This window comes from Haematobia irritans, chromosome 1 (genome assembly GCF_050003625.1).
Source record: "Haematobia irritans isolate KBUSLIRL chromosome 1, ASM5000362v1, whole genome shotgun sequence".
Taxonomy (NCBI): Eukaryota; Metazoa; Arthropoda; class Insecta; order Diptera; family Muscidae; genus Haematobia; species Haematobia irritans.
Genome location: NC_134397.1, coordinates 19512878 through 19536384, shown reverse-complemented (window position 1 = coordinate 19536384; position 23507 = coordinate 19512878). Strand labels below are relative to the sequence as shown.

The window sequence follows — 23507 nt, the reverse complement described above, 5'->3', positions numbered from 1 at the left end:
TATTTCTATAGAAAATTTTGTCAAAATTTTATTATATCTATAGAAAATTTTGTCAAAATTTTATTTCTATAGAAAAATGTGTCAAAATTTTATTTCTATAGAAAATTTTGTCAACATTTTATTTCTGTAGAAAATGTTCAAAATTTTATATCTATAGAAAATTTTGTCAAGATTTTATATCTATAGAAAATTGTGTCAAAATATTATTTCTATAGAAAATTTTGTCAAAATTTTATTTCTATAGAAAATTTTGTCAAAATATAATTTCTATAGAAAATTGTGTCAAAATTTTATTTCTATAGAAAATGTTATCAAAATTTTATATCTATAGAACATTTTGTCAAAATTTTATATATAGAAAATTTTGTCAAGATTTTATATCTATAGAAAATTTTGTCAAAATTTTATTTCTATAGACAATTTTGTCAAAATTTTGTTTCTATAGAAAATTTTGTCAAAATTTTATATCCATTGAAAGTGTTGTCAAAATTTTATTTCTGGAAGAAAATTTGTCAAGTTTGTCTAAACTTTGTCAAAATTACATAAAAAATGAACCATTTATGGTAAAATTCTACCAACTGTGGCAACCGTGGTATAACCACCTAGTAGAAGTTGTGTTTGTATGTCGATAATACAGTGACGTTGACTGACGTTTTTGGAAAGAAAATTTAAGCAATCGATAGGAAGATTACAGAAATTTTCAATAGCAAAGATAGGCTTGTTATGGATACAAAAGGTGATGGGTTCAATCCCATGACCTTTATAGATTGCTTAATTTTTCATATGGAAAAACTTCACTTCATGGATACGCGAGTCTTTATGACAGAAAATAAAAAAATTCTAATTTATTTTAACTTAATAGAATTTCCCGTCGGGCTGAACTCTAGGAGCCTGTTTTCCTGGAGAACATGTTTTCTATGCATACGCCATTCTGTTAGAGTCACAACGGTGGTCCGATGAGAACTTATCATCACTGTGTGATACAAGAGTATTCTTATAAACGAAATCAGTCTGTCGGAATTAAAACTTCTGCCTGATCGGATTCGAATTTGTGTTTCTCCGCGTGTATCTGGGGATTGTAGAAAAGTCGCCATGTTTTTTGGTTATTCGATTCTTTTGTTTGAAGGAGCAATTTCTAGTTTGAACGCCCTACATTGCTTAGGAAAAATACAAGTATGCCATATATTCTTTATGAGAGCAAAATGTAAACAATCGATATTAGTGCCTCCCTCAATTGTCAATAGCAACAACATCAAGGCATCTCTTAATATTGGCTTGAGGAGAGAAAATATCTTTTTTTTATCAAACTATCCTTGAGTGAAATAATCTCATACTTTCATTTTATTTGTTTTTAATCTATCCGGACCACAGTACATCCCGATTTATTATGATGAACATGAAGAATTTCTTCGTACTTCTACTGATAATTGAAAATAACAACAAAATCACGTAACAATAATGCGATAATGTCATGGAAATGCAAAAGTAAATGCAGATAATGAATGCCGGCTCACAAACGCATTCTGATGTAAATGGCAATTTATGGATGATGACGATGTGATGATCATGGTGGAGATTTGTTTGTTCTTTTATTTGCTTGATTTCTCATAATGTTCACATGAATTCCACGCCATCACAATCATTACACATTGCTCTATGGTTATTGACCTTTGAAGAGTAGACAATTTACTCTAAAAATTGTGCAATAAAAATTTGTTTAGTAAGAGGATGAGGAATTTTTGTTTTGTAGATTAATTACAAATGATATGCTATGGACATGTTAAACAATGTCCAGATTGAGAAACTATGCGACATTGCTATTATCCATTATTACTATGTGAAAAAGAAAATTGACAAAATTTTCTATAGCAATAAAATTTGGACAAAATTTTCGACAGAAAAAAGAAATTGACAAAATTTTCTCTAGCAATAAAATTTGGACAACATTTTCTATAAAAAATGACAAACTTTTGTATAAAATTTTGACAAAATTTTCTATAGAAATAAAATGTTGACAACATCTTCTATAGAAATAAAATGTTGTAAAAATTTTCTATAGAAATAAAATTTTTGCAAAAATTTTATATAGAAATAAAATTTTGTCAAAATGTCCTATAAAAAAATTTTTTGACAAAATTTTTTATAGAAATAAAATTTTGACAAAATTTTATATAGAAATAAATTTTTGGCAATATTTTCTATAGAAATAAAATTTTGAGAAAATTTTTCTACAGAAATAAAATTTTCACAAAATTTTCAATAGAAATAAAATTTTGGCAAAATTTTCTGTAGAAATAAAATTTCGGCAAAATTTTCTATAGAAATAAACTTTTGCAAAAAATTTTCATAGAAATAAAATTTTGCAAAATTTTCTATAGAAATAAAATTTTGACAAAATTTGCTATAGAAATAAAAATTTTGACAAAATTGTCTGTAGGAATATACTTTTGATAACATTTTCTATAGAAATAAAATTTTGACAGAATTTTCTATAGAAAAAATTTTGACAAAATTTTCTACAGAAATAAAATTTTCACAAAATTTTCAATAGAAATAACATTTTGACAAAATTTTCTATACAAATAAAATTTTGACAAAATTAGCAATAAAATTTTGAAAAAATTTTCTATAGAAATAAAATTTTGTCAAAATTTTCTATAGAAATAAAGTTTTGTCAAAATTTTCTATAGAAATAAAATTTTGCCAAAATTTTGTACAGAAATAATATTTTGCCAAAATTTTCTATAGAAATAAAATTTTGTCAAAATTTCTATAGAAATAAAATTTTGTAAAAATTTTATATAGAAATAAAGTTTTGTCAAAATTGTCTATAGAAATAACATTTTGCCAACATTTTCTATAGAAATAAAATTTTGGCAAAATTTTCTATAGAAATAGCATTTCGACAAACTTTTCTATACAAATAAAAATTTGACAAAATTTTCTATAGCAATAAAATTTTGAAAAAATTTTCTATAGAAATAACATTTTGACAAAATTTTTTATAGAAATAAAATTCTGACAAAATGTTCTATAGAATTAAAATTTTGACAAAATTTTCTATAGAACTAAAATTTTGACAAAATTTTCTATAAAACTAAAATTTTGACAAAATTTTCTATAGAACTAAAATTTTGCAAAATTTTCTATAGAAATAAACTTTTGACAAAATTTTCTATATAAATAAAAGTTTGTCAATATTTTCGATAGAAATAAAATTTTGTCAAAATTTTCCATAGAAATAAAATGTTGTCAAAATTTTTTATAGAAATAAAGTTGTGTCAAAATTTTCTATAGAAATAAAATTTTGCCAAAATTTTCTATAGAAATAATATTGTGCCAAATTTTTCTATAGAAATAAAATGTTGAAAAAAAATTTTATAGAAATAAAATGTTGACAAAATTTTCTATAGAAATACAATTTTGGGAAAACTTTTCTATAGAAATAAAATTTTGACAAAATTTTCTATAGAAATAACATGTTGACAAAATTTCCTATAGAAATAAAATTTTGATAAAATTTTCTATAGAAATAAAATTTTGTCAAAATTTTCTATAGAAATAAAATTTTGTCAAAATTTCTATAGCAATACAATTTTGAAAAAATATTCTATAGAAATAAAATTTTGACAAACTTTTCTATACAAATATTGACAAAATTGTCTATAGGAATATACTTTTGACAAAATTTTCTATAGAAATAAATTTTTGTCAAAATTTTCTATAGAAATAAAATTTTGCCAAAATTTTGTACAGAAATAATATTTTGCCAAAATTTTCTATAGAAATAAAATTTTGTCAAAATTTCTATAGAAATAAAATTTTGTAAAAATTTTCTATAGAAATAAAGTTTTGTCAAAATTGTCTATAGAAATAACATTTTGCCAAAATTTTCTATAGAAATAAAATTTTGGCAAAATTTTCTATAGAAATAAAATTTTGACAAACTTTTGTATACAAATAAAAATTTGACAAACTTTTCTATACAAATAAAAATTTGACAAAATTTTCTATAGAACTAAAATTTTGCAAAATTTTCTATAGAAATAAACTTTTGACAAAATTTTCTATATAAATAAACGTTTGTCAATATTTTCGATAGAAATAAAATTTTGTCAAAATTTTCCATAGAAATAAAATGTTGTCAAAATTTTCTATAGAAATAAAGTTGTGTCAAAATTTTCCATAGAAATAAAATTTTGCCAAAATTTTCTATAGAAATAATATTTTGCCAAAATTTTCTATAGAAATAAAATGTTGAAAAAATTTTTTATAGAAATAAAATGTTGACAAAATTGTCTATAGAAATACAATTTTGGGAAAACTTTTCTATAAAAATAAAATTCTGACAAAATTTTCTATAGAAATAAAATGTTGACAAAATTTCCTATAGAAATAAAATTTTGTCAAAATTTTCTATTGAAATAAAATTTTGTCAAAATTTCTATAGCAATACAATTTTGAAAAAATTTTCTATAGAAATAAAATTTTGACAAACTTTTCTATACAAATATTGACAAAATTGTCTGTAGGAATATACTTTTGACAAAATTTTCTATAAAAATAAAATTTTGACAGAATTTTCTATAGAAAAAATTTTGACAACATTGTCTATAGAAATAAAATTTTGGTATAAATTTTCTATAGAAATAAACTTTTGACAAAACTTTCTTTATAAATAAAAGTTTGTCAATATTTTCTACAGAAATAAAATTTTGTCAAAATTTTCCATAGAAATAAAATTTTGTCAAAATTTTCTATAGAAATAAAGTTTTGTCAAAATTTTCTACAGAAATAATATTTTGCCAAAATTTTCTATAGAAAAAAAATTTTGTCAAAATTTCTATAGAAATAAAATTTTGTAAAAATTTTCTATAGAAATAAAGTTTTGTCAAAATTGTCTATAGAAATAAAGTTTTGTCAAAATTTTCTATAGAAGTAACATTTTGCCAAAATTTTCTATAGAAATAAAGTTTTGTCAAAAATTTCTATAGAAATAAAATTTTGCCAAAATTTTCTACAGAAATAATATTTTGCCAAAATGTTCTATAGAAATAAAATTTTGTAAAAATTTTCTATAGAAATAAAATTTTGTCAAAATTTTCTATAGAAATAATATTTTGCCAAAATTTTCTATAGAAATAAAATTTTGCAAAAATTTTCTATAGAAGTAAAATTTTGACAAAATTTTCTATAGAAATAAAATTTTGACAAAATTTTCTATAGAAATATAATTTTGACTAAATTTTCTATAGGAATATAATTTTGACAAAATTTTCTATAGAAATAAAATTTTGACAAAAATCTCTATAGAAATAAAATTTTGACAAAATTTTCTATAGAAACAAAATTTTGTCAAAATTTTCTATAGAAATAACATTTGGACAAAATTTTCTATAGAAACAAAATTTTGTCAAAATTTTCTATAGAAATAAAATTTTGTCAAAATGCCAAAATATTCTATTGAAATAAAATTTTAACAAAATTTTCTATAGAAACAACATTTTGTCAAAATTTTCTATAGAAAAAAAAATTGCCAAAATTTTCTATAGAAATAAAATTTTCTAAAAAATAAAATTTTGACAACATTTTCTATAGAAATAATATTTTGGTAAAAATTTTTTTGAACGTTTTTCTGCTATCCTTGGACGTATATGCTTCTTCTTCTAACATAAAAACAAAAATATGCATCAATCTGGCAGAAATTTCCATCATCTACGAGTATAAGAGATTCAAATATGCAAGGTCTTTGCATTCTTCACTGACCACTAAAAATCTGGATAAACTTTTGTAGAATTCCTCATATTCAATTTCCCATATTAATCGACCTCTAATTCCCACATACTATAACTTTTCATAATACCAACCATAATATTATGTATTTTTTTTAAACCCCCAAACCCCACTATGGCACGTATTCACAACACTCCTTTTGAATTGCACATACTTATGTCAGCAATATTTTGATTTATGGCCATTCTTTAGCTTTGCTTTTTTATGGTCGTACAATTTTAAATGAGTATCAATATCAATATCAAATGCCTAAAGAGAAGCACTAAATGATGGCGCCGCCGGCGGCGTCATCGTCAAACCTAAGAAACCTTAGGCAACGATCATTGAAAATTTACTATTACCGTTGTTGGTGTTGTTGTTCTAATTTGTGTTGCCACACAAATACAACATGAACTCTAGTTCAACACAATAATGGCTATATCCGAGGAATACCATCGTCATCGTCATAGGAAAATAATGATGGATTAATTTATTCCCATCACATTGCCATAAAATCACACAACCTAATCAGAGTTCGTTTTGTTTTCATAGTTGAAGTGTTTTTGTTTTGGAAGTATCGATTTGGGTGGCCGCCGCCGCCGCCGCCGCGACTACTTGTCAACCGTTAGAGAGTGTTTGTGTTTAACATTCTAATCAATTTTTGTTGAAAGATATGGATATTTTTGCGATATTTGGAAATCAATTGAAGTAATGCAAAATGCTAAAGGAGATTATATCAAATTTAAGAAGAAAATATAAGAAAATAAAATCAATGTCTGCTTGCTTTACGGCGCTATTGCTCGGTTGTTATAATCTAATTCTACGGTATATTATCCTTGGCTTAATGGGCACAGTGTTGCCATCTGGGATTTTAATTTTTCTTAACTCACTCACCACTGTTGTTTCGTCAGATGACAATTCCTTCGCTGATAGACGAGGTTATTCTACGTTTCAAATAAAATCTTATGTACACTCAAAACATTTTTTTTCAGATTCAGTCACAAAATTAATTGATCCAATTAATTTTTTAATTGAAATGTCTGCAATCACAAAAATGATTGTATCAATCAAAAAAAAAATACTTGATTAAAAAATTAATTGATTTCATTAGCAAATTTCAATTAATTTCTTATTTGATTCAATTAAATTTTTAATTGATGTTGATTGCAAAATTCAATAATTTTTTTTTAACTGAAACGGGAGCCACCGTGGTGCGATGGTTAGCATGCCCGCCTTGCATACACAAGGTCGTGGGTTCGATTCCTGCTTCGACCGAACACCAAAAAGTTTTTCAGCGGTGGATTATCCCACCTCAGTAAGCGGGCAGCGCTCAGTGATAAGAGAAAAGTTCAACAATGTGGTATCAGAATGGACTGAATAATCTAAGCGAGCCTGATACTTCGGGTTGTCAACTAAATTTTTCTGTGTAGGAGACGCTGCAACAAATTCAAATATGGGAACGATTGTTATGAGAGTACGGACCGATATGGGTGAATTTGTACTCGTATGTTACATTATATAATTATGCACCGGTATGGACCACGTACCAAACTCCAATGGATTCAGGTGAAAATTGGGACCCCAATCAAATCGGGATTACTCTTTACCCAGGATGACCAGGACATTTTTCTGTATATACGAAAAAAAAAATGTTAGGGGTCCCAGGTCTCTGCCTCCCTCAGCGTACGTCCCTCATGGGGATTATACAGTGTGGCTGATATATATTGTAACGAACTTAAGTTTACCAGATTTATACCAATGACACTTCATGTATTTTTTCCCAACACACACCATTTTATTGTTTATAAGCTTCCAAATCATTTTGATCTATTGCAATTCCATAACGAATAAAGTTATCCCAGAATAATAGTGTGGTTGCTTTATATTTGGCTGGAAAACAGCTAGTGGATATTTTTAGAGTCCTCCACCATTTTAATATGAATAATACGAAAAAAATGTTAGGGGCCCCAGGTCTCTGCCTCCCTCAGCGTACGTCCCTCATGGGGATTATACAGTGTGGCCGATATATATTGTAACGAACTTAAGTTTACCAGATTTATACCAATGACACTTCATGTATTATTTTCCAAACACACACCATTTTATTGTTTATAAGCTTTCAAAGCATTTTGATCTATTGCAATTCCATAACGAATAAAGTTATTCCAGAATAGTGGTGTGGTTGCTTTATATTTGGCTGGAAAACAGCTAATGGATATCTTTAGAGTCAAATCTTTAGAGTCAAAAAAGATTTTTCGCTTGCCGAAAAGAAGCCATTTCAATTGAGCAATTTGTGAACAAACAAAATTATAGCGTTCGCTTAAAGAGGTCAGTTGAAAATTTACACCTTCGATTGACCATCTGAACATAAGCGCCACCTATGGTAATGTTGTGGGCCACTGTAACGGCCGATTGTCGTTCAACCATGGGGTCAAAATAAATACCGAATTTTATCGGGAAAATGTTCTAAAGACGGCATTTAAGCCCTGGGCAATCAAACATTTCGGCTGCATGCCAGAGATATTCGAACAGCACTCAGCACCATCCCACTTGTTTGACCAAGAATGGCTTCAGAAAAACCCCCCGGATCTCAATCCGTTAGTCTTCTGCGTCTTGGGGGGCACAATCTCAAGACGGCGCTTTTTTAGGAATGGGCCAAAATACCGTAGAACTACTTTCGTGCAGCGTGTAATGGATTTGTCGGCCGTTTAAGGGTCATAATTCGTCTCAAAGGTAGCCGTCAATTCGAACAAATCTAAGCTGATTCTAAAGTTTGATGTTATTTCCGACAATTTTTGTTTTGAACAAAAATATTAAAAACAGACATCCTGTATACACAATACGTAGTTAAACGAACGCTAAATTTAGCATATTTTTATTGCAAAAAAAAAATATATATGTGTGTAGTTAAATTTTATTATATTTTTCGAAATTTTCCACAGCCCTATGAAATTTTCCTTTTTATACCCACCACCATAGAATGCTGATATAATATATAATAAGTATAATAAGTTTGTTATTCCGTTTGTAACACATCGAAATATCGATTTCCGACTATATAAAGATAAAGCCATGTCCGTCTGTCTGTCTGTCTGCCTGTCTGCCTGTCTGCCTGTTTGTTGTAATCACGCTACAGTCTTCAATAATAAAGCAATCGTGCTGAAATTTCGCACAAACTCGTCTTTTGTCTGCAGGCTGGTCAAGTTCGAAGATGGGCTATATGGGTTCAAGTTTTGATATAGTCCCCATATAAACCGACCTCCCGATTTGGGGTCTTGGGCTTATAAAAACTTTAGTTTCTATCCAATTTGCCTGAAATTGGAAATCTAGAGGTATTTTAGAACAATAAACAGGTGTGCCGAAAATGGTGAGTATCGGTCCATGTTTTGGTATAGCCCCCATATAGACCGATCTCCAGTTTTTACTTCTGGGCGTCTAAAATATGTAGTTTTTATCTAATTTGCCTGAAATTAGAAATCTAGAGGTATTTTAAACCCCTAAAGAGGTGTGCTGAAAATTATGAGTATCGGACCATGTTTTTATATAGCCACCATATAGACCGATCTCCAGATTTTATTCTTGGGCTTATAGAAACCGTAGTTTTTATCCAACTTGCCTCAAATTGGAAATCTAGAGGTATTTTAGGGCCATAAAAAGGTATGCCGAAAATGGTGAGTATAGGACCATGTTTTGATATAGCCATCAGATAGACCGATCTCCCGATATTACTTTTTGGGCTTCTAGAAACCGTAATTGTTGTTCACTTTGCCTGAAATCGAAAATCTGGATGTTTTTAGGAATACAAATAGGTGTGCAAGAAATGATTTTATTTTTTAGGCTTCTAGAATTCGTAGTTTTTATCCAATTTGCCTTAAATGAGAAATCTACAGGTATTTTAGGACCTTAAATATTAGAGCCGAAAATGGCGTGTATTGGTCCATGTTTTGGTTTATCTCCCAAATAGACCGATCTCCCGATTTTATTTCTTGAGCTTTTAGAAACCATAGTTTTTATCAAATTTGCATGAAATTTTAAATCTAGAAGTATTTTAGGAACATAAAGAGGTGTGCCGAAAATGGTGAATATAGGTCCATGTGCACTGATAATGAAAATTGCTTGAAACTGAATTATAGTTTCCAGATTTTACTTCTGGTAATCATTTAAATAATGGGGGTAAAAATCTACAGATGTTAGATTTTAAATCAAGGCGTTATTTCATTTTCATTTCATTTTCTTGCACACGATGTTTATGATTCCTCTAAAACTCAAACAAATATATATGGTTCTTATAAATCCAGAATCTGATCTAGTCTTCATAGGTAAAATCTTTGAATTTATCTTCGGGTAATGTACTGGTTGAACTGATCTGCCTGTCAACAAATCCCCCTGAAATTTTCACAGGAAACTATAATATTTGATTCATGGTGGTGGGTATTTAAGATTCGGCCCGGCCGAACTTACTGCTTTATATACTTGTTTTTAGTTCATTCTGTGTATAACATAATTATAGTTCGATGTGGACCAATTATTGTATGGTAGTTGTATGGCATACATATATAATTTTTTGACATATATAATTTGCTGTCAAATCCGGGAAATGTGGTCCGATATGGCTCATTTGTGCAAAGTTTTAAGCCATTATCTTGTTTCGTTCGAAAGTAAACGGGCTGGCAGGGCCATATCTATGGAAAAAATGGTTATCATAAAACTATTTTCAAGATACATAAATATTAAAATAAAATCAAGATATATAAATAATATTTTACTTAATATATAATATACTTATCATATATGATTACGAATTGACACTTTATTTATACAAAAAAAAATTATGATTGATATTATCAGCTAATATTTTATAATATGAATGGCATTTTGATAACCAGTGATTTAAAAAAATAAGATTAATTTATTAAAACAAAAAACAAAAAACAAAACGTTTGAAATAATCATTAATAATAATTCCCTGTCAGTTGCTACTTCACAGAGTAAATAAAAAAATATAAATTAGTTTGTTTAAATAATACCCAAAATTTATATGAATTTTTCTGCAATATCAAAAAAAAAACTGATTTATTATACAAATAATAACTAAATAAATCGAGTTATTTATAATGGCCAAATATTTGTTTACTACTTACGGAATACAACAAAAATCTCTTAAATTAATATATTTAAAGGCTCTCTTGAATTATGTTATGAGCAAACAACAAAGAGAATTTTATTTTATTAGGGGTTTGTGTCTCTGCTGCTGATTCACCTTAATCTTTGCAGTCTCACTCTCTTAATTTATTTGCTCTCTTAAATAAACAAAATGATCTATTTTCATCTCTGTATGGGTTTTTCTATTTATGATCTCTTCAATGTTCACCACCCCACAAATTAGTGTGGTGAAGAGTACGTATTTTTGGTTTATTTGCTTTGTTTCGCTTTTGATTGTCTTGTTACCGATAATGTCGCCGCTTTTGCTACCATTATTTGCTTGTTGCTGCTGCCACTTGTGATGTTGAGGCTTTCTTGTGTTTACATTAAATGACAATGCTTTTGTTTATTTTGTTTTTTTTGATACGTTTGCTTATGTTTATTGTTTTTGTTTTTATTTTCTTAACATTAGCGCCATTATCAACAAAATTAGTGTTACATTCAATTTTAATAAAAAAAAATGTTTTTATATTTAATTAGATAATTATTGTAAAATTACTTTTTTTTATTTGTTATTTAAGTAAATCAATAGTTTGTTTGTCGCAAATGATAAGACGCGTGTAAAAAATTAATTTATTTTTATTACACAATATGAGGAATTTTATTCTTGTGTTTGCTGAAGTTTTTTTTTTTATCAAGGCAAGGACTATGTTATCTGATTTTTATAAGAAAAAAAAATCGTTAATGTTGAATTTTAGATTTCTATTTATTTAGTTTTTATGGAGCCTATGAGACAGCTGTTTCAAGCACAAAGGGTTAAAAAGTTTATACTGGACTATCTGACAAATGACAGAAATATCATATTTCTTTAATTAACAGATCATTATATTATTTACAATCGACCAAAAGTAGTTTGCGCCTTAGGATGCCAAATACACAGGGTGTCTGATATGTAAAGCAAGAAAGTAAAATGCTATAACTTTTAATTTTTTTCTCAGTTTAGTTTCAGTTTTCATATTCCTCTTTATTTATTTTAGTTAATATTTTCCAATTTTATTTTCCCAAAGCAAAAATTGTTAGAAAAAAAAACACAAAATTTTATTAAAATTTGGTACGAAAGTGGATCAGTGGAATTTTGAGATGTCTCTTGTCTTGAGATGATCGCACTTTGTTATTTTTTAGTGTCAATCTTATTCTCTATACAGCCCAGGTGCAAAAGTGTAACGGATTAAAATCCGTACATTTTATTGAGATGTTGCTGAGTCCTATTGGTCTGTCCAAGGCTTCAAAACTGTCTTTAGGATATTTTCCCGATAATATTCGGCATTAATTTTGGAATACGAGCGAGCAGCATCGGCCGTTACGGCCTCCCACACCATTACCAGCTATAGAAAATTTCGTCAAAATTTTATTTCTATACAAAATTTTGTCAACCTTTTTTCGGAAGGTTCAAGTGTAGTTCACTTTGGGTTGAGTGAATTACCCGATCTGATCATTGGTTGATAGTTTTGCTGCAAGTAGAGGATGCTGATGAGGAATGTGGTAATTCCGAAACAGCTGTACATCCAACCATCTTGCAGTCTATAGGGCTTTGCCCAAATAAATTTGACAAGCATACTTTTCCTCTGTTGGTTAAGCTACACTTGTAGCTTAGTCAATGCATGGCTTTAAGCTGAGATCAAAAAACAACAAATGTTATTTCTATAGAAAATTTTTGCAAAATTTTATTACTATAGAAAATGTTGTCAAAAATTTTATTTCTATAGGAAATTTGGTCAAAATTTAATTTTTTTAGAAAATTTTGTCAAAAATTTTATTTCTATAAAAAATTTTGTCAAAAAAATTATTTCTGTAGAAAATTGTATCAAAAATTTTATTTCTGTAGAAAATTTCTTAAAAATTTTATTTCTATAGAAAATTTTGGCAAAAGTTTATTTCTATAAAAATTTTTATCGCAATTTTTTTTCTATAGAAAATGTTGTCACTTTTTTTCGTTATAGAAAATTTTGGCAAAATTTTATTGCTATAGAAAATTTTGTGAAAATTTTATTTCTATTGAAAATTTTGTCAAAATTTTTTTTCTATAGAAAATGTTGTAAAAAATTTTATTTCTATAGAAAATTTTGTAAACATTTTATTGCTATAGAACATTTTGTCAAAAATTTTATTTCTATAGAAAATGTTTGCAAAATTTTATTTCTATAGAAAATTTTATCAAAAATTTTATTTCTATAGAAAATTTTGTCAAAATTTTATTTTATTATTTTGTAAAACATTTTATTATACCCACCACCATAGAATGGTGACGGGGGTATAATAAGTTTGTCATTCCGTTTGTAACACATCGAAATATCGATTTCCGACTATATAATGTATATATATTCTTGATCAGGGAGAAATTCTAAGACGATATAACGATGTCCGTCTGTCCGTCTGTCTGTCTGTCTGTCTGTTGTAATCACGCTACAGTCTTCAATAATGAAGCAATCGTGCTAAAATTTTTCACAAACTCGTCTTTTGTCTGCAGGCAGGTCAAGTTCGAAGATGGGCTATATCGGTCCAGGTTTTGATATAGTCCCCATATAAACCGACCTCCCGATTTGGGGTCTTGGGCTTATAGAAACCGCAGTTTTTATTCAATTTACCTGAAATTGGAAATCTAGAGCTATTGTAGGACCACAAATACGTGTGCCAAAAATTGTGAGTATCGATCCATATTTTGGTATAGCCCCCATATAAAACGACCTCCCGATTTGGGGTCTTGGGCTTATAGAAACCGTAGTTTTTATCCAATTTGTCTGAAATTGGAAATCTAGAGGTATTTTCGGGTCATAAAGAGGTGTGCCGAAAACGGTGAGTATCGGTCCATATTTTAGTATAGCCCCATAAGAACGATCTCCCGATTTAACTCCTTGGGTTTCTAGAAACCGTAGTTTTTATATGATTTGCCTGAAATTGTAAATATTCTGGTATTTTAGGCTCACAAAAACGTGTATCGGATTAAGTTTTTATCGATCCATTTGGTAATGCCTCCATATAGACCGACTTCACTTCCAGATTTTACTTCTACAGACTTAAGATTTCAAATCAAGACTTTATTTTATAATTTTCTTGCACACTTACAAGAGATGTTAATGATTCCTTTAAAACTCAAACAAAAATGGTTCTTATTAATCCAGAATCTGATATAGTCCTCATAGGTGAAATATTTAAATTTGTCTTCGGGAATATCCTCAAGTCCTTAAGCCCTCCTGAAATTTCAAAGGAAACCCTAATATTTGGTTTATGGTGGTGGGTATTTAAGATTCGGCCCGGCCGAACTTAGTGCTGTATATACTTGTTTTTATAGAAAATTTTGTCAAAAATTTTATTTCTATAGAAAATTGTGTCAAAATGGTATTTTTATAGAAAATTTTGTCAAAATTTTATTTCTATAGAAAAATTTTGTAAAATTTTATTTCTATAGAAAATTTTATCAAAAACTGTATTTCTTTAGAAAATTTTGTCAAAATTTTAATTCTATAGAAAATTTTATCAAAAATTTTATTTCTATAGAAAAATTTGTCAAAATTTTATTTTTATAGAAAATTTTGTAAAACATTTTATTTCTATAGAAAATTTTGTAAAACATTTTATTGCTATAGAAAATTTTGTCAAGAATTTTATTTCTATAGAAAATTTTATCAAAAATTTTATTTCTATAGAAATTTTTTGCAAAATTTGATTTCTATAGAAAATTTTATCAAAAATTTTATTTCTATAGAAAATTTTATCAAAAATTTTATTTCTATAGAAAATTTTGTCAAAATTTTATTTTATTTTATTATTTTGTAAAACAGTTTATTTCTATAGAAAATTTTGTCAAAAATTTTATTTCTATAGACAATTTTGTCAAAATTTTATTTTTATAGAAAATTTTGTCAAAATTTTATTTCTATAGAAAAATTTTGTAAAATTTTATTTCTATAGAAAATTTTATCAAAAATTTTATTTCTTAAGAAAATTTTGTCAAAATTTTATTTTTATAGAAAATTTTTGTAAAATTTTATTCCTATAGAAAATTGTTGTAAAATTTTATTCCTATAGAAAATTTTTGTATAATTTTATTTCTATAGAAAATTTTATCAAAGTTTTTATTTCTATAGAAAATTTTGTCAAAATTTTAATTCTATAGTAAATGTTGGCAAAATTTTATTTCTATAGAAAATGGTGGCAAAATTTTATTTCTATAGAAAATTTTGTCAAAATTGTATTTATATAGAAAATTTTGGCAAGATTTTAGTTCTATAGAAAATTTTGTCAAAATTTTATTTCTATAAAAATTTTTGTCAAAATTGTATTTATATAGAAAATTTTGGCAAAATTTTATTTCTATAGAAATTTTGTTTCATAATAATCTTCCGATATTTCCAAATCTTCCGAATATTTCCAAGCGAACAATGGATCGTAGATCATAGGCCAATATTTATCTAATTAATTTACCATAATTTGAATTTAAATATATTATTTAAAATTTATTTATTTGCACTTTGGAAAAAATACAAAATGTTTTAAATTATTGCTTAAATAAGCATTTCTTAAATATATGAATTTATTAATATTTATCATACACCACCTAGTAAGTCGCATTAATAGTCATCATACGCCACCTAGTTATTCACATTAATATTTATCATACTTTACATAGTAATTGGTGGCTTATATAAAAGTATAGTTATTTTAACAAATATGTTTATTATCTTATTCTATTAATAATGCATATATGCATTATTTGAGTTCAACTGTTCTATTTTAGTAAAATTAAAAAGAAAATGCTAGAAAAAAAACGCATACAATTTTTGTTTACTGTCGTCATTGTTTGGTCCCCTCAGTGGGTTATAAGTTTTTTTTTGATTTCTTCCTCCTTTATTTACTTTTTTGGTTGTGTTTTTTTTTGCAAATATAAACATTATATTGTCATTGTTTACTTTACGTATTAGCAGTATTGAGCAAATGAGTATAAAAACAAAAATCGCGTATACGCACGTGGTGTTGGGACATTTGTGTTCTTTGCCGCCAATGTCGAAAATTTGTCTCATGGTTTTACTTTTAATTAAATTCTCTATATTTTGCTAACATTTGCATATTCGCGCAGTCGATATTAATTTTAATTCCATTCGTCTGTCTGTATGATTTTCCTTGCGTCCGTCCCAATATTTGTTTATTTTGTTGTGATTATTTGGTTATTGTCGTGCTCTTTTTTTCCCAACTGTTATTGGGCCGAAGATGCTACTGCGATATCGCATCGAATTTAGTTTTTTTCTTTTTGGTTTCTTATTGTCTAGGTAGGTGGTTTAGACCATTTATCTTGGGGACACTTTCACAAATAATTTTGGCAAGCAACCGTAAAGTGCTTCTTAACGCATTTTTGTATCATTTTTCTGTGTTGTTGGCTTGCAGAGAAATATTATTATTATTTTTTAAAACGTATATGTATGTTTTTGTTGTGAAAGATTTTATGCGGTCTATTGTGTTTATGTGTGTCTGAGATAATTGCGAATGTTTATAGTAAAATATCTTCCCAAATATCAACATGTTTGCCATCAAGGAGAAAGTAAGTAATTTTTGAAGAAGAAAAGTGTTTGAAAAGGACTCTGAAAAATCTAAAAAAATAAGAAACACAAAGAGAGGAAAAATCCTGAATACATTTCATTGGTGCGTATGAGTGTTAGAATTTGATTGTGCAATGGATCGTATGATGATTTCTAAAAAGAAAATCTGAAACGTATAATGTTCCATACGGGAAGTTGTTCTGTGAAGATTATATTATAAGCAATTTTACTGGATAATGTGGTATCTACAACTGGAAATGCAAGGATTAAAAATTATCTAGTTTCTAATCTGAAGATGTTCTATTTTTCACACCTTTCTAATTTGAATTTTTGGAAGCTATGCTGTGGAAGTTTTTCGTATCGAAGCATTTGAATTTGTCCTTATTTTAGAAACTTATGCTGTGCAGGGAATTTGAAACAAAACAATTTTTCCATAGAAATAAGATTTTGCAAAAAATTTCTATAGAAATAAAATTTTGCAAAAATTTTCTATAGAAACAAAAATTTTGCAAAAAATTTCTATAGAAATAAAATTTTGACAAAATTTTCTATAGTAATAAAATTTTGACAAAATTTTCTATAGAAATAAAATTTTTACAAAATTTTCTGTAGAAATAAAATTTTTACAAAATTTTCTGTAGAAATAAAATTTTGACAAAATTATCTATAGAAATAAAATTTTGACAAAATTTTCTATATACTCGTAGAAATAAAATTTTGGCAAAATTTTCTATGTAGAAATAAAATTTTGCAAAAATTTTCTATAGAAATAACAAAACACAAACACAAAATTTTCGATAGAAACAAAAATTTTGCAAAAATTTTCTATAGAAATAAAATTTTCACAAAATTTTCTACATACTCGTAGAAATAAAATTTTCACAAAATTTTCTATAGAAATAAAATTTTTACAAAATTTCCTATATACTCTAGAAATAAAATTTTGCAAAAATTTTCTATAGAAACAAAAATTTTCACAAAATTTTTGATAGAAATAAAATTTTGACAAAATTTTCCATAGAAATAAAATTTTGCAAACATTTTCTATAAAAATAAAATTTTGACAAAATTTTCTTTAGAAATAAAATTTTGACAAAATTTTCCATAGAAATAAAATTTTTCAAACATTTTCTATAGAAATAAAATTTTGACAAAATTTTCCATAGAAATAAAATTGTGCAAACATTTTCTATAGAAATAAAATTTTGACAAAATTTTCTATAAAAATACAATTTTGACAAAATTTGGCAAAAATTTTCTATAGAAATAAAATTTTGACAAAATTTTCTATAGAAATATAATTTTGACAAAATTGCTATAGAAATAAAATTTTGACAAAATTTTGCTATAGAAATACAATTTTGACTAAATTTTCTATAGAAATAAAATTTTGACTAAATTTTCTACCGAAATAAAATTTTGACTAAATTTTCTACCGAAATAAAATTTTGCAAAAATTTTCTTTAGAAATAAAATTTTCTATAGTAATAACATTTTGACAAAGTTTTCTTTTGAAATAAAATATTGACAAAATTTTTTATAGAAATATATTTTTGGCCATATTGTCTATATAAATAAAATTTTGACAAAATTTTCTACAGAAACAAAAATTTTGCAAAAATTTTCTATAGAAATAAAATTGTGACAATTTCCTATAAAGAAATAAAATTTTGACAACATTTTCTATAGAAATAAAATTGTGACAAAATTGTCTAATAAAAAAATTTTGACAAAATTTTCTGTAGAAATAAAATTTTGGCAAAATTTTCTATAGAAATAAAATTTTGACAAAATTTTCTACCAAAATAAAATTTTGACAACATTTTCTATAGAAATAAAATTTTGACAAATTTTTCTATAGAAATAAATTTTTGACAAAATTTTCCATAGAAATAAAATTGTGACAAAATTTTCTATAGAAATAAAATTTTGACAAAATTTTCTATAGAAATAAAATTTTGAAAAAAAATTCTATAGTATCAATTCATTCATTCACTCGAAAACATTTTTTTATCTAACCACAAAAATTTAATCAAAAACTTAAAAAAAAAAAACAAATTTAAGTTGATAGATTTGTGGTAAAATTTTCTTCAAATTTTGGTCGTAGCAGGGATCCTGCCTTTGCACATCTAAATACAATTTGTAAAATTTTTCTCGTCCTCGTGTATTAAACTTATGTACATAGAATTTTACTAATCACTCCAAAATTTTGTTTCGCAACCATGTTATTTTCTCGGATATCATGTATCTGATTTCGACAAACAGGTTATATTTGACGAGAAAATAACATTTTAGTGACAAACATGTTACATGGTCATCATACAAAAATAACATTTTGCTCTTGAAACATGTTTGAGGTGATCATATTCCTCTGCGTGTACTTTTATCGGTCTTAAAATCATATTTATTGTAGATTTATTTTAGTATGTACGAATTCAAAATAGTGATAATAGAACATGGCTACAAATGACTTAGACCACCTTAGACCGAACAAAGCTTTTTGCCCTTTTTGGATTGGAAAATTTTAAGACTTTAGTCACAGGCTACGTAAAATATTAACCATAACTTTTGATAGAAGTGTCCAATAAATTCGAACATTTGACAGGATGCAATTCACATCAATCCGAATAAAAAACAACGAACTTCATCAAAAAATGCTAAGACGACCTAGCGTACTTTGGAATGAGGACATCGATATGTTTGAACAATACAAACAATATTTTGTTTGGACCAATCCTGAAAATATATACGCTTGAAGCAGAATATATAGAAGCGAGCCATTGATTTTTTCTTTACTTTTAGTTCATTTGTGCTTTTATGATAAAGAAGAATTTCGTAGATAAAAATCAAAACAATGTCAATAAATTGTCGTTATTTTTATTATTTAACAACGAATTATGAATATCTCAAAATATGGAATTTAGTTAAATTTTCTTATATGGTAGTTAAATAGTTTTTTTTTTCTCTCTATAGATTGTTAAAATTGTAGAGGGGGTGTGTAAACTTTCCGGTCATTTTTTGGATAAAAATGTCGCCTATATAATTCGTTAATATACCATACAAAATTCCAATACGTAAAGTGTGCTATAATATATATTTTTTCCTTTTGAAAGCATAAAATCATTCACACCTTTTTTTATTGGCCCATAATGCTTCTTCATCATGACATTAAATTGGGCCATTAAATATTTTTGATTGATCATTTACAAATTTATTATCGAGCAATTTTAAGTCATAAAATTTATTTTTTTATAAGGTGATAATAAAAATTTTATGATAATAATGAAGAGACATATATTTTACGTCTTCTACCAAAAGAAGAGGGAAACTGTTAGCGTTTCTATTCTAGACCCTATATGGAATATATATTTTTGATTGTTCCGAATGGATCCCTGCATTCACGGTTGCCACTTGAGCCCAAAAACTACCAAATTACCAGATTTTTATTTTGCCGTATTTCGTCAAAATTTTGTGGTTATAATAAAAAACATGTTTATTCGAAAGAAATGTTTTGTCAACAATTTTCTCAAAATTTTATTTGTATAGACAATTTTTGCAAAATTTTATTTTTATAGAAAATTTTTTAAAAATTTTATTTCTATAGAAAATTGTGTAACAATTTTTATTTCTAGCTGAAATTTGTCAAATTTTTTTTTCTATAGAAAATTTTGTGAAAATTTTATTTCTATAGAAAATTTTGTGACAATCTTATTTCTATAGAAAATTTTATAAAATTTTTATTTCTATAGAAAATTTTGGAAAAATTTTATTTCTATAGAAAATTTTTGGAAACATTTTATTTCTATAGAAAATTTCCTAATAAAAATTTTTGTCAAAAATTTATTTCTATAAAAAATTTTTGCAAAATTTTTATTTCGGTAGAAAATTTTGTGAAAAATTTATTTCTATAGAACATTTTTGCAAATTTTTTTTTCAATAGAAACTTTTTGCCAAAATTTTTATTTCTATAGAAAATTTTGTCTAATTTTTATTTCCATAGATAATTTGTGCAAAATTTTATTTCTATTGGAAATTTTGTCAAAATTTTATTTCTATAGGAAATTTTGTCAAAATTTTACTTTTTATAGGAAATGTTGTCAAAATTTTTATTTCTATAGAAACTTTTGCCAAAAATTTTATTTCTATAGACAATTTTGTCAAAATTTTATTTCTATGGGAAATTTTGATAAAATTGTATATCTATAGAAAATTTTTGCAAAATTTTATTTTTAAAGGAAATTTTTGCAAAATTTTATTTTTATAGAAAATTTTTGCAAAATTTTATTTCTATAGAAAATTTTTGCAAAATTTTTATTTCTGTAGAAAATTTTGTGAAAAATTTATTTCTATAGAAAATTTTTGCAAATTTTTTTCAATAGAATCTTTTTGTCAAAATTTTTATTTCTATAGAAATTTTTGTCAAAATTTTATTTCCATAGATAATTTTTGCAAAATTTTATTTCTATTGGAAATTTTGTCAAAATTTTATTTCTATAGGAAATTTTGTCAAAATTTTATTTTTATAGGAAATGTTGTCAAAATTTTTATTTCTATAAAAACTTTTGCCAAAAATTTTAATTCTATAGAAAATTTTGTCAAAATTTTATTTCTATGGAAAATTTTGATAAAATTGTATATCTATAGAACATTTTTGCAAAATTTTATTTTTAAAGGAAATTTTTGCAAAATTTTATTTTTATAGAAAATTTTTGCAAAATTTTATTTCTATAGAAAATTTTTGCAAAATTTTATTTCTATAGAAAATTTTTGCAAAATTATTATTTCTATAGAAACTTTTGCCAAAATTTTATTTCTATAGAAAATTTTTGCAAAATTATTATTTTTATAGAAAATTTTGTCAACACTTTATTTCTATAGAAAATTTTGGAAAATTTTTATTTCTATAGAAAATTTTTGCAAAATTATTATTTTTATAGAAAATTTATTTCCATAGAATTTTATTTCTATAGAAAATTTTGTCAAAATTTTATTTCTATGGAAAATTTTGACAAAATTGTATATCTATAGAAAATTTTCGCAAAATTTTATTTTTAAAGGAAATTTTTGCAAAATTTTATTTTTATAGAAAATTTTTGCAAAATTATTATTTCTATAGAAACTTTTGCTAAAATTTTATTTCTATAGAAAATTTTTGCAAAATTATTATTTTTATAGAAAATTTTGTCAACACTTTATTTCTATAGAAAATTTTGGAAATTTTTTATTTCTATAGAAAAATTGTCAAAATTTTTATTTCTATAGAAAATTTTTGCAAAATTCTTATTTTTATAGAAAATTTATTTCTATAGAATTTTATTTCTATAGAAAATTTTGTCAAAATTTTATTTCTATGGAAAATTTTGACAAAATTGTATATCTATAGAAAATTTTTGCAAAATTTTATTTTTAAAGGAAATTTTTGCAAAATTTTATTTTTATAGAAAATTTTTGCAAAATTTTATTTCTGTAGAAAATTTTTGCAAAATTTTATTTCTATAGAAAATTTTTGCAAAATTATTATTTCTATAGAAACTTTTGCCAAAATTTTATTTCTATAGAAAATTTTTGCAAAATTATTATTTTTATAGAAAATTTTGTCAACACTTTATTTCTATAGAAAATTTTGGAAAATTTTTATTTCTATAGAAAATTTTTGCAAAATTATTATTTTTATAGAAAATTTATTTCCATAGAATTTTATTTCTATAGAAAATTTTGTCAAAATTTTATTTCTATGGAAAATTTTGACAAAATTGTATATCTATAGAAAATTTTCGCAAAATTTTATTTTTAAAGGAAATTTTTGCAAAATTTTATTTTTATAGAAAATTTTTGCAAAATTATTATTTCTATAGAAACTTTTGCTAAAATTTTATTTCTATAGAAAATTTTTGCAAAATTATTATTTTTATAGAAAATTTTGTCAACACTTTATTTCTATAGAAAATTTTGGAAATTTTTTATTTCTATAGAAAAATTGTCAAAATTTTTATTTCTATAGAAAATTTTTGCAAAATTCTTATTTTTATAGAAAATTTATTTCTATAGAATTTTATTTCTATAGAAAATTTTGTCAAAATTTTATTTCTATGGAAAATTTTGACAAAATTGTATATCTATAGAAAATTTTTGCAAAATTTTATTTTTATAGGAAATTTTTGCAAAATTTTATTTTTATAGAAAATTTTTGCAAAATTTTATTTCTGTAGAAAATTTTTGCAAAATTTTATTTCTATAGAAAATTTTTGCAAAATTATTATTTCTATAGAAACTTTTGCCAAAATTTTATTTCTATGGAAAATTTTTTCAAAAGTTTTATTTCTATAGAAAAATTTTGCAAAATTATTATTTTTATAGAAAATTTTGTCAAAATTTTATTTCTATGGAAAATTTTGTCAAAATTTTATTTCTATGGAAAATTTTGTAAAAATTTTATTTTTATAGAATATTTTGTCAAAATTTTATTGCCATACAAAATTTTGGCAAAATATTCTATAGAAATAAAATTTTGTTGTTGTTTTTTATTACGGCTTAAAACCATACATTGACTAAACTACAAGTGTAGCTTAACCAACAGAGGAAAATAATGTTTGTCAAATTTATTTGGGCAAAGCCGTATAGACTGCAAGATGGTTGGATGGACGCACGTTTCGGAATTACCACATTCCTCATCAGCATCCTCTACTTGCAGCAAAACTATCAACCAATTATCAGAATAAATTCAGGCAGTTGGGTTTAATGAACTGCCTGAATTTATTCTGATAATTGGTAGTTTACTTGTAGTTTAGTCAATGTATGGTTTTAAGCTGCAATAAAAAACAACAACAATGCTTAAAGAACAAAACCAACAATAACAAAATAAAAAGAAAATTTTGACAAAATTTTGTCAAAATTTTATTTTTATAGAAAATTTTGTCAAAATTTTATTTCTGCAGAAAATTTTGTCAAAATTTTATTTCTATAGAAAATTTTGACAAAATTGTATTTCTATAGAAAATTTTT

At 25.1% G+C, this 23507-nt stretch overlaps 1 protein-coding gene across 4 annotated transcripts in view; it reads left to right on the top strand.

Moving 5' to 3' along the window:
* The window catches only part of ClC-a (chloride channel protein 2), a 111380-nt gene that overhangs the window by 14583 nt on the left and 73290 nt on the right, over nt 1–23507 (top strand). The window contains exon 1 of one of the 4 annotated variants that reach the window (XM_075289539.1): nt 16472–16507. The exons of 2 other annotated variants lie outside the window; for them this stretch is intronic. In XM_075289539.1, the coding sequence (XP_075145654.1) occupies nt 16487–16507 (21 nt within the window). In that variant the 5' untranslated portion in view covers nt 16472–16486. Of the gene's footprint in view, nt 1–16471; nt 16508–23507 lie in introns of those variants that run through there. One more of the 4 variants, XM_075289543.1, reaches the window with a different exon arrangement.